Below are 12,546 nucleotides of genomic sequence, written 5' to 3'. Positions count from 1 at the left end.
AAAAGTGTAGGTTATGAAGATGAAATAATTTGTTAGACATAAAGGAACAAAAGCAGTGCCTGGCACATAGTAAATCCTTACTAAATACAAGATATCATTTTAATTATTATTTATTGATGACCTGATTTGTATGTAAACTTCATGCTAATTTTAATTTAATGTGAATATCTTTAGGGGAGTCTGTAAAATTATGTTGGCTTTTCTCAAGTTATCTGATAGACTATTCAATATATGATAAATAGTCTTAAAAATCATTATTTTCTATCACCATTAATCAGTCACCATAAAGGAAAGAATATCAACTTGTTCATTACTGTAAGTGCTCTGATGAAACTAGCAAGAATAATGAAATGTTGGGCAAATCAGCATTACCTGTCCAAAGAACCATCTTCTTTCTAGTTCTTCTTAAACATTATCACTGAAGCAATAATAAACTAGTCATACTTCACTGCATTGTCTTTAGGGGAAAAATAATCCAGGAAAGTTAAAACCTATACTTCTGATATAGTTATTTTTTTAAAATCTTATTTATTTATTTGACAGATAAAGATCACAAGTAGGCAGAGAGGCAGGTAGAGAGAGAGGAGGAAGCAGGCTCCCTGCTGAGCAGAGAGCCCAATGTAGGGCTTGATCCCAAGACCCTGGGATCATGACCTGAGCTGAAAGCAGAGGCTTTAACCCACTGAGCCACCCAGGCACCCCTGATACAGTTACTTTCAAGTAAACAGATCAATTTGGCTCTTTTGTAATGACAGAAAAACTTAGAGACACTATAAAAGTACTTAGCCTTGGACAATGATTGATATGATGTTCTGAATATAAACTACTCTACAAGACCTCCTTCTTAGAATAAGAGACACAAATAGTGTCCCAGACGCAGGACATCATGGTTCAAAGAAAAAAAAAGAAAAAAGAAGAAACAATAAGAAGCAATGTAAGTAAATACCTATTTCTAAGGAGAAATGTCTAAATTATTTAAGTATATTTCCTTATAGTCCCAGGTATGAGTAAGAAAAAGATGGTTAATTATATTTATTTATTCATTGATTAGCTTACCTAATTTTGGACAGTAAAATGCACTTTTTTCTTTTTTTTTCTTTTTCTTTATTTTTTAAATTAGATTTTATTTTATTTTTTCAGTGTTCCAAGATTCACTGTTTATGCACCACACCCATTGCTTCATGCAAGTTGGTGCAGCCACTTTGGAAAATAGTGTGAAGATTCCTTAAAGAAATTAAAAATAGAGCTACACTATGACTCTACAATGGTACTACTGGATATTTACTCCAAAGATACAGATGTGGTGAAAAAAATGCACCTTTTTCAAGTTTGAAATGAATGTGTTGAGATGTGATTATCTTCCCTACCCTACCTAAGCAAACTAGAAATCAAATGATAACCTAGTCTCCTGTTCTAAGTCTTATAAATTTAAAAAAAAAATCATAAAATCTTTCTATCACATCCAATATTAAGCAAACTTGCATTGTTAAAATAAAGCTTATCTCTATGTAGTATACTTTTTTCAGTATTTAATATATGTGTTTTGTTTAAAATTTTGTTATGATTCATAAGAGACATACTTTTCTTCATGTTAATAAATAAGACATATAGTCTCCCCTCTCTCCCTCTTTCTCTTATCAAGATAACTTTTACATAGGAGCCATAGTTAATGAGAGTAAGATAAAGACATCTTTTCTTTCCAACCACTCTGAGATCAATTGAACAATGTAGAATAACAATGAAAATAAAGTATATCTGATGAATTTTTAAAATAACTACAGAATAATACCAGTTCAAATTCACAGACATGGCACTCACAATTGCTCCCCTTTCCCAATTAAACTGAGTAAAGGAGAATCAGAACAAGGCAATTAGAAGACGAGAGATTTAAGAACTTTCTGGGTTTCAAAATAAAACGAAGCCACCGATGGGTAAAATGAAGTGAGGAAGCAACCACATCATATACAATGGTCAAGGAGGGAGCCTGGTTGACCAGCTTGGGATGCTTGGAGGATCTGCAGCCTCAGAGTAATAAGGAAAAGCAAAGGATAGAGCCAAAAGTGCAGTTTGGCCAGGGGGGCAAAATGCGCAATTACCCATGGAAGTGTACACAAAATCACAGAAGCAGTTAGCTCTCATATTCACTACTCACCTCTCTGTTCTCTCAATTACAAAATTCAGCCAGCACAACACTTTTATCCCAAGGGAGAACATTTAGAAAGGTATTTTGTTTCCTAAAGCAATTGAATTAATGGTGATTATAGAATTTGGGTTTTTCAAGAGGTCTGTACTCTAGAAGAGTTGTTAGTCCATTAAACTACTGGAAGTACCTTGCCCTACAGGCCAGTTCCCTAATGCATACTATCATGTGACAAGTCCCTATTACATGTAGAAGCCTGTCAGTTAGTTGGGGGATTTTTGTTTGTTTTTAATTTTAAGTAGTTAACATACAATGCGATATTGGTTTCTGGAGTAGAGCACTGGGTGTTATAGGTAACTGATGAATCACTAAATTCTACTCCAGTTGTTTTATTTGTTTATTTATTTATAAATTAAAAATGGTATGGGAGTATAAAGTCAGCCCAGCTGAAAGCCTCTACAGAACCAAGTAGGAAAAGTTGGCTTGCCTTCTTCCGGCTTGCCCTTCCTTCTTTCTTTCCTTCCTTCCAATTTCCTTTCCCATTCCCTCCCTTCAGTTTCCTTCCTCCCTCACTTCTTTCTTTGATTTCCCCTCCATGGGGACGTTGGCCAGGTGGACAGAGGCTAATGATCAGACTTTCCCAGGCAGAGAATCACTGATGAAGAGATGAGTGATCTCTAGAGTTTTTAGTGGTCATATGCAGTAGTGGGACTGACCAGCATGGAAATCGTTTGTGGCATATGTATGTTTTAATTGTCACTATTAAAATTGTATTTTTCTTGTACATGTTATTTCACGCTCACTACTTTTATGATAAGATTATTTTTCTTTGTCTTTAATTTTCAGAAATTTCATTATGCTGTATTCTGCTGTGGATTTCACTGGGTTCATCCTATATGATGTTCTTTGCTTTTTGCATCGGGGTATTTGTGCCTTTTGCCAAATGTGGAAACATTCCAAGTATTATTCCCTGAAATACTTTTCCATCCTTCAATTCTTTCTCCTATTCTTCTAGGATCTTAGAATGACTTCTATAATAACACAAAGCAATAATAAATGTTTGTGACAATGTAGAGAAAATGGAACCCTTGTGCACTATTCGTAGAAATGTAAATCAGAAAATAGTGTAGAAATAGTAGATAGATAGAAATAGAAGAGTATGGAGGTTCTTACAAAAAATTAAAGATAGAAACATCATATGATAGAGCAATTTCACTTCTGGGTATTTATACAAAATGAATAAAAACTTGTAACTCAAAAATAAATATGCACTTTCATATTCACTGCAGCATTATTTACAGTAGACAAGATACATAAGCAACCTATATGTCCACTGAGGAATGAATGAATAAAGCAAATGGAGCAAATATACACAATGGAATATTACTCATCCATAAAATAGAATTAAATCTTGCCATTTGTGACAACATGAATGAACCTTGAGAATGGTAGTTGACTGAAATAAGTCAGACAGAGGAATACAAATACTGTGTTATCTTAGTTGGATGTATAATAAGTCAAGCAGAGAAAGACAACTATCATATGATCTCCCTGATATGAGGAAGTGGTGATGCAACATGGAGGCTTAAGTGGGTAGAAGAAGAATAAATGAAACAAGATGGGATTGGGAGGGAGACAAACCATAAGTGACTCTTAATCTCACAAAACAAACTGAGGGTTGCTGGGGGGAGGGGGTTTGGGAGAAGGGGGTGGGATTATGGTCATTGGGGAGGGTATGTGCTTTGGTGAGTGCTGTGAAGTGTGTAAACCTGGTGATTCACAGACCTGTACCCCTGGGGATAAAAGTATATGTTTATAAAAAATAAAAAATTAAAAAAAAAAAAAAAAAAAAAAAACAAAATCCAAGTTCCTAGATGCAGAGAACAGATTGGTAGTTGCCAATGGTGGGGCTTTAGGGGAGTAGATAAAATGGGCGAATGGGGTAAAAAACTACAAACTTGCAGTTATAAAATAAATAACTAATGGGAATTATTGTACAGTAACTACAGTTAATAACACCATTGCCTATTTGAAACTTGCTAAAAGAGTAAAACTTCAACATTTTTAAAATAATAAAAAAATTCTGTAACTATGTATAGTAATGGATGTTAACTAGATTTCTTACAGTTGTTATTTCACAATATATACAAATATTGAATTACTATGTTGTACACCTGAAACTAAGGTAATGTTATATTTCAATTATATGTCAATCAAAATTGGCAACAAATAATAATTTTAAAAAATCAATAAAAACATGTAACAATATATTTGGCTCCATAGACATTTCTAAATCACATCCCAGAAATTATGTGTTAATTTATATTTGTTTTAGGATGATAATAAGCTATGCTTCTCATCATCAATTATTATGTTCAACTCCTATTTGATTAGACAAAAACAGTAACTGAATATTCATGTAGTCTGTATTTATTTCACCAACCTAGAAGCATACTATATCTCATTGTTTAAAAGTTTTTATATTGTTCAATCTCTAACCATACTACTTCCCTTCTTGAAGGCTGAAAGTAATAACACTTTAATTGGTCTTACTAGTGATCAGCTCCATCATAAAGTTACCTAAAGTCTTCATCCTGTTACTTCATTAGCATAAATTCAGTTTGATTAGAAGAGGCTCTTTATGAATAACAACAACAATAACAAAATTCCTATTACTCGGGAAATTCCAAGGCATTTAGGGGCTCTGTGCCAAAAATCAAGGACAAAGATCAAATTGTTTTTGCACCATTTGAGTGCTTTTGTTTTTCTAATAATGAATAATTAAATTAGCTGATTAAATTTATAAATTTAATCTTTCACATTTGTAGTAAACATTTTTTCAATTTGTCTGAAATAAATCCTTAAAGGGATGACATATTACTTTTATAAGGTAGTCAGCACTATGTGTTCCTTTGTGATTATTCCAGTATTTTTATGCAGAGATACATTTTCCCATTTTGAGATAAATTTACTACTCATTTCCATTTTCTTCTATTTTACATTTCTTAAAATATGTTATCTTGATATAAATTATCTAAAAATAAACATGAGATACTTTAGTAGTGTTTTAAATTAGCCAACTAATTTTTCAATGGTAGTAAGCTTAAAGATCCTTTATTTTGTTTCTTAAACTATTTACAGAAAAGAAAAATAAATAAAGCTTAAACTCCATTTTATTATTGTGTCTCATGTCGTGGCCAAATTTTTAACAACTATATAGTATGCTCTTGGAAGAACAATTAGAGGAGTTGACTAATGAGCAAATAGCTGTTTTATTTTCAAAAATCAAATTAATTCTTCTTTGTCAATTATTGCAGGATTAAATATTTGGCTGTTTTTGTTTTCATTGCCATTCTTATTATTCAGGTAGTTTTCACTTAGTTTTGCTGTATTACTTGATTCTTTTTTGTTTTTTCTATAAATTTTTGCAGACCAGATCCTGGCCTAATGAAGAGGTTAATATTCTTAAGTCTGAGAAAACAAGTTTAAATATCTATAGAAAAATTCATAATAAACAAATGATAGTGAAGCAAGTGTTTTTTGACCAACAGAAATTTTGAAATTTAAATCTTAAGATAATGATGCAGTAACCAAAATTTATAATCTTTATTAACAGATGTTAAGGTCTTCTCTGTTTCTCTCTCATATGTGTGCATGTGCACACACACAGACACCCGCACACCACATACTTAACCATGTCAAATTTTTATTTACCTTATTTGGACCACACATAGTGCCATCTGAAGTATAGGTAAAATCTTCTGTTACATATTTTGTTGGTACTCTTAAATATGCAGAGACACACAGATGGCCTTCCATGTAAGTATACTGAACATCAAATTTTTTAAATGGTATTATTTCTAAACGTGTCCAGTGACAAACTATCTTTCCACAAAGGATATCCCTGGCAATAAGGCAGAAAAAATTATCTAAAGGCAGAAAAAATTATCTAAATCTCACTTAAGGACAAAAATATAAGGGAAATAATAGTTCAAAATATGAAGATTATTGAATATGTTATAGATCATAGCACCAAAGCTATTCAAAACAAAACAATCTAAGGAAGTGCAACATTAATATTTATCTGTATATAATGTATTCATTTCTCTTTTGTACTAAATGACTCTTTTCAGTATAAACACACAAACACAACTGGAAAAGGTATAATTTTCTAAATACATACCTAAAATTACAGAAGGTTCTTTTACAGTTTCCAAAGTCATCTTCCTGCATATTTACTTCTTGTGTACACAGAAGAGTAGAACCCTTTGCAACTGAAGATATAAAGTTCCAATTACTCATCTTTAAAAAGATTAAAAACTTAAAGTATGGTAAATTAACATAGAGACATCTAGGTGACAGCAATGCCCAATCAGTGTCAGCTACAGTAACTTTTTGATATTATCTACTGGCTATACAAGAAGAAACACTAAAAACTATCTACTTGAGAATAAGAAAATTGCCATCGTAGTGCAGAAATTATTGAGAAATCAATCACTTACTCTCTTGCCTGCAATTCTAATATTCTACTTTTTTCCACCACTTACCTGAAATTTAACTAATATCTTGTTTTTTGTCTTATCATTATTAGATCTATCTCTTGATGTAATTCAAAGTTGTTTTGATTCGCAACTTATTTTCAAGTTTGGATTTGCACAAACAATACCTTTTATCATGGCTACAGGGTAGATTACTAACTTTAGGAAAATGTAGTTTTAAAATGATCCCCTCAGGAGCCCACACAGGAAAGATAAACCTGCATATTTGGTTTTGAAAGCAGGAGGAGACAAATTTTATGAATTCTTACAACCAATGGTATTTAAAGCTTGAAATTTTAAAAATCAGCAGGTAGGCTATGGTTGAGCCCAGAAGTCATTAGGAAGCTGAGTTCTCATTCTTAGGTAGCAAAACAAACAGCCAGCAGAGATATAACATGGAAACAGCAGTCTAAAAAATACCAGGGGCAGACAGGCAGGAAAGGGATTTACTCATCTCAGACCATCATTCAGAGAAGCCAGAATCATAGAGAAATGACTCCAAAAACAAGCTGTCAGGTGCCATTTTTCTCCCCACTGCTCAGTATAAACACAGAGTCACCTGCAGGAAAGAGCATGGCACAAACAGTTGCTACCTAATTTGTTTATACCAAGCCCCACTCCCCATGCTTTAGTGGATCAGCCCTACCCAGTCATGCTTGCCCTAATCCCAATGCATGGGCCTCCCACCCCAGAAAATCAGTGCAAAACCCACCAATACCCAGTCAATAGACTCTCATGTTTTATGAGACCTCAGTTCCTGCATGATGATGGCAGCAGGTCTCATTTCACAAGAAGACCAACACACACCTTGTTAAAATGTGCTGCACCCAGCCATGGACAAAACACTGTGCACAGCAAGCAAAGAAGAGTCTCTGCAGACAACCTTACTGAAGGAAAAAGAGAGCTCAGGCAACACACTCACTCACTGAAAGTATCAGGTCCTGGGGAACAGGGGACACTGTACTGCAGGGTACTAAAGGAGCACTTCTTCATAATGCCATTATTTTCAATAGCAAGAGAAATAGCTGAATTTCCTAACACAGAGAAAAAAACACATTTAGACAAAATGAGGAGACAGAGGAACGTGCCCCAAATGAAGGAATGAGACCAAACTACAGTAAGAGACCTAACCAAAACTGATACAGGTAATATGCCTGATAGAGAATTTAAAGTAGTAATCATAAAGATACTCCCTGGACTGGAAAAAAGAGTGGAGGACATCAGTGGGACTCTTAAAGATAAAAAAGAACCAGAACTGAAGAACACAATAAATGAAATTAAAAATACACCCAATAGAATAAATAGTAGACTACATGAAGCAGAGGAAAAGAACTAGTAACCTGGAAGTCAGAGGCCTGGAAAGTAATCAAGCTGAGCAAATAAGAATAACAATAATTATGCAAATTTTGAATAGTTTTAGAGAACTTAGTGGCTGCATCAAGCTTAAAATATTTGCATTAAGGGATCTCCTAGAAGAAGAGAAAGAAAAGGGAGCAGAAAATTTTTTTGAAGAAATAATAACTGAAAATAATTGATAGTAATACAATAGCAATAGGGGAATTTAACAACCCACTTATGTCAATGGACAGATCATCCAAACAGAAACACAACAAGGAGATAGTGGTTTTGAATGGCACAGTGTACCAGATGGACTTAATAGATATATTCAGAACATTCTATTCTAAAAGAGCAAAATACACATTCTTTTCAAAGGCACATGGGACATTCTCCAGAATCAGCCCACAAAACAAGCCTCAACAAACTCAAGAAGATCAAAGTCATACCATGCATCTCTTTTGACCACAGTGCTATAAAACTGGAAATCAACCACAAGAAAAAAATCTGGAGAGAGCATAAATGCATGGAAGCTAACTAATGTGCTACTAAACAATAAACGGGTTAATCAAGAAATCAAAGATGACATCAGAAAGAACATGGAAACAAATAAAAGCAAAAATACTGTAGTCCAAAACCTCTGGGATGCAGAAAAAAAAGCAGTTCTAAAAGGGAAGTTTAGAGCAATGCAGGCCTACCTCAAGAAGCAAGAAAAATATCATATAAACAGCCTAACCTGGTACCTGAAGGAACTACAAAAAGAACAACAAACAAAACCAGCATAAGGAAGGAAATAACAAATATTAGAGCAGAAATAAGTTATATAGACACTAAAGGAACAATAAAACAGTTCAATAAGGGGCGCCTGGGTGGCTCAGTGGGTTAAGCCTGTGCCTTCAGCTCAGGTCATGATCTCAGAGTCCTGGGATCTGTTCAGCAGTGAGCCTGCTTCCCCCTCTCTCTGCCTGCCTCTCTGCCTACTTGTGATCTCTCTCTCGCTCTGTCAAATAAATAAATAAAATCTTTAAAAAAAAAAAAGATCAATAAAACCAAGAGGTGGTTCTCTGAAAATATCAACAAAATTAATACACCTCTAGCCAGAGCATAAAAAGAGAGAGAGAGAGAGAGAGAGAAAAAGAAGAGAGAGAGGACCTCCCCCCGCAAAAAAAAAAAAAACAATTAGAAACAAACAAACAAAAAAATAAAACAAAAACAATTAGAAACAAACAATACCACAGAAACATAAAGAATTATGAGATTATGAAAAATTGTATGCCAACAAATTGGACAACCTAGAATGCATGGATAAATTCCTAGAAATATATAAACTACCAAAACCAAATTTGAAAATATCTATTACTAGCAAAATGAAATTGAATCACTAATCAAAAAAATTCCCAACAAACAAGAGTCCAGGACCAAATGGCTTTACAGGCAAAAGATACAAAACATGTAAAGAGGAGTTAATATCTATTCTTCTCAAACTATTCAAAAAATAGAAAAATACTACTTCATTCTATGAGACCATAATTGCCCTGATATCAAAACCATATGAGGGCACCAAAAAAAAAAAAAAAAAAAAAAGAAAAGAAAGAAAGAAAAAAAGAAAAATAAAAAAATAAATAAAAAGAAAATTATGGGACAATATATCTGATGAACATGGGGCGAAAATCCTCAACAAAATACTAACAATCCAAATCATTCACCATGAACACATGGAATTTATTCCTGGGATGCAAGGGTAGTTCAATATTCACAAATCAGTATCACATCAATAAGAAAAAAGGCAAGAACCATATGAGCATTTTAATAGATGCAGAAAAAGCACTGGACAAAGTATAATATCCATTCATAATAAAAACCCTCACAAAAGTAGATCTATAATAGAAAGAAGTCCTATCCCCAGCAATCAGACAACAAAAAGAAATACATATTATCCAAATAAGTAAGGAAGTAGTCCAAGGTGCTGTGGAGGACTTGGAAAACTTAGTTTCATCTGGTCCCAGGAATTCAGCTAGAAAGCTATCAAATTAGTCTGAACTCAAATGGAGACCTAAGAAAGGACAACAACAACTCTACAATAGAAAAGCCACCACTTTCTGCAAGGTAGGAGGTCTGAAGTGAATCCAAGGCAATACATGGGAAGATAAATCATGGGGGAAGAGAGCCTCCATCAGTCAGCTATCAGAAAGTGATGTGGCAATGGAGCAAAAAATAAGAACTTTTAAAAGTCTTCTCCAGATGTCCCTGCCTGAAAGGCACTAAGATGGCAAAGCAGGGTAGAATCCTAGGTGAGACAGCATGGTCTCAGAATCCCCAGAGTTAAGAAAGAACAAGGATGCTTGAGCATAGCAGAGTTCCCCAGGCATGTGAGCTGGAAAGCCAGGTGCAATCAGCAAGTCCAGTAGTGAACACTAGGCTCAGGGTTGCCATAATGCCCAAACCACAACATGATCAGCTGGGTCCCAGCAAGGAGAAAAACCAAGCCAAGTCATCTCCCCAACCAGGAACACCACATGTATCTGTTGCAGGAGTCTGTAGCGTTTGGAGACTTGAAGTAGGATCACATGCCTGAGACAGAAATGCTTGATCACAGACTGGGTGAGCATGAAGGGTGGACAGAGACCAAGGAGACAGGAGTGATTGATCGCTTATCCATGAGGGGGCACTGAGTAGTTGGGGATGCAAGCTTTTAGCTCTGAGACTGGAGATTGGGAGGTCACCAGTTTCATTCTCATCCTCTAGAGAGGCACTCAAAGCCTTCAGGGAACAAAAGCTCTAGAGCAACCCAGAGTCACTTAATTAGCCTAAACCCCTGGCAAGGGTGGTGCAGTTCTACCAGGTGCAAAGACATGTGAGAATAAGTGGAACAGGCCCCTTCCACCAGAAGATCAGCAAGAACATCTTGTTAAGACCAAGTTTGCTGAGCAGCTCTTCCTGCCCACGGGTCCTGTCCCCGTGCTTTAATAAACCATCATTTTGCACCAAAAAAAAAAAAAAAAAAAAAAGAAAAGAAAAGAAAAAAAAAGACTAAGTTTGCTGATCACAAATAACTGCAAAACTCCAGTGCTAAGGGAAAATTGTATATAGAATTCATGGTTTTTCTCCCATGATTCTTGAATCTTCCAATTTTAATTTTTCTCTCTTCCCTTCTCAACCAATTTCTTATTTTATCAACTCATTTAAAAGTCTTTAATTTTTGCCTTCACAATTAACACAATTACATTCTATCCTTTCACTGTATTTAATTTTATTTTTGTGTATAAAAAAGTTTTTCTTTCTTTGCCATTTTGGGATATAGTTTCTTCTAACAAACATACTAAAATATCCCCAGGACACAGTGTACTGTTTTGTTCTGTTCACCTGTTTCTATTCTTTCTTTTTGTTTTTTTGTCTTTTAATTTCATTTTTATAATTATACTCTATCCTTATATTGTATAATTTATTTTTTTACTGTTATGTTTTTATTTAGTTTTGGGATCTACTTTTCTATTAAAAAGTCCAAAATACACACAGGATCCAGGAATTTGTTCTGTTCTGCTCCCCTGTCTGATTATATTCTCTTTTCCTTTTAATTTTATTTTTCAGTTTTAGGTCTCTTCTTATTTGCTTAGTGTACATTTCTCTGGGTCATTGTTGCCATTTTAGTATTTTGTTCTCACATGCATCTATTCTTGCATCATCTCTCTCTGGGCAGAATGACAAGAAGGAAAAATTCACATCAAAAAGAGAACAAGAGGGAGTAGAGACTGACATGGACCTAATCAGTGTGGATATAAGTAATATTTCAGAACAAGAGTTCAGAATAACAATTATAATAAAGATGCTAGCTGGGCTTGAAAAAAACAGAGAAGACACCAGAGAATCCCTTTCTGGAGAAATAAAAGAAATGAAATCTGATCGAGTTGAAACTAAAAAGGCTAAATGAGATGCAATTTAAAAAAAATGGAGGCTCTAACTGCTGGGATAAATGAGCCAGAAAGAGAGAATTAGTGACATAGAAGACAAAATGATTAAGACTAAAGAAGCTGAGAAAAAGAGAAATAAGACAACTACTGGATCGTGAGGTGAGGATTTGAGAGATAAGTCATACCATAAAGTGAAACAATATTAGAATAATTGGGATCCCAGAAGAAGAGGAAAGAGAAGCTGTATATAGGAGCAAATTATAGTGGAGAATTTCACTAATCTGAGGAAAGAAACAGGCATTCAATTCCAGGGGACACAGAGACACTCCCTCAAAATCAATAAAAATAGGTCAGTATCTCCATATATAAAAGTGAAACTTGCTAATTTCGGAGACAAAGAGAAAATCCTGAAAGCAGCTCAGGAAAAGAGGTTTGTAGCCTATAAGGGTAGAAACATTAGACTGGCAGAAGACCTGTCCACAGAGACCTTGCAGGCCAGAAAGGACTGGCATGATATATTCAGGGTGCTAAATGAGAAAAAATATGCAGCCAAGAATACTTTATCCAATATGACTGTCATTTAGGGAAGAAGGAGAAATAAAAAAGATTCCAGGACAAACAGAAA

At 34.5% G+C, this 12,546-nt stretch overlaps 1 protein-coding gene across 2 annotated transcripts in view; it reads right to left on the bottom strand.

The window, feature by feature from the left end:
* The window catches only part of LOC101673184 (A disintegrin and metallopeptidase domain 3-like), a 121,637-nt gene that overhangs the window by 32,391 nt on the left and 76,700 nt on the right, over window positions 1-12,546 (bottom strand). For both annotated transcript variants that reach the window (XM_004777700.2, XM_045070997.1), the window contains exons 15-16: window positions 6,324-6,414; window positions 5,855-6,044 (exon numbers count right to left, since the gene is read on the bottom strand). In XM_004777700.2, coding sequence (XP_004777757.1) covers window positions 5,855-6,044; window positions 6,324-6,414 — 281 coding nt within the window. The remainder of the gene's footprint in view (window positions 1-5,854; window positions 6,045-6,323; window positions 6,415-12,546) is intronic.

The sequence above is a fragment of the Mustela putorius genome, unplaced genomic scaffold (assembly GCF_011764305.1).
Source record: "Mustela putorius furo isolate JIRA1106 unplaced genomic scaffold, ASM1176430v1.1 tig00003976_pilon_pilon_pilon, whole genome shotgun sequence".
Classification (NCBI taxonomy): domain Eukaryota; kingdom Metazoa; phylum Chordata; class Mammalia; order Carnivora; family Mustelidae; genus Mustela; species Mustela putorius.
Note: the sequence above shows the minus strand (reverse complement) of the source record. Positions and strands in the feature narration are given on the sequence as shown.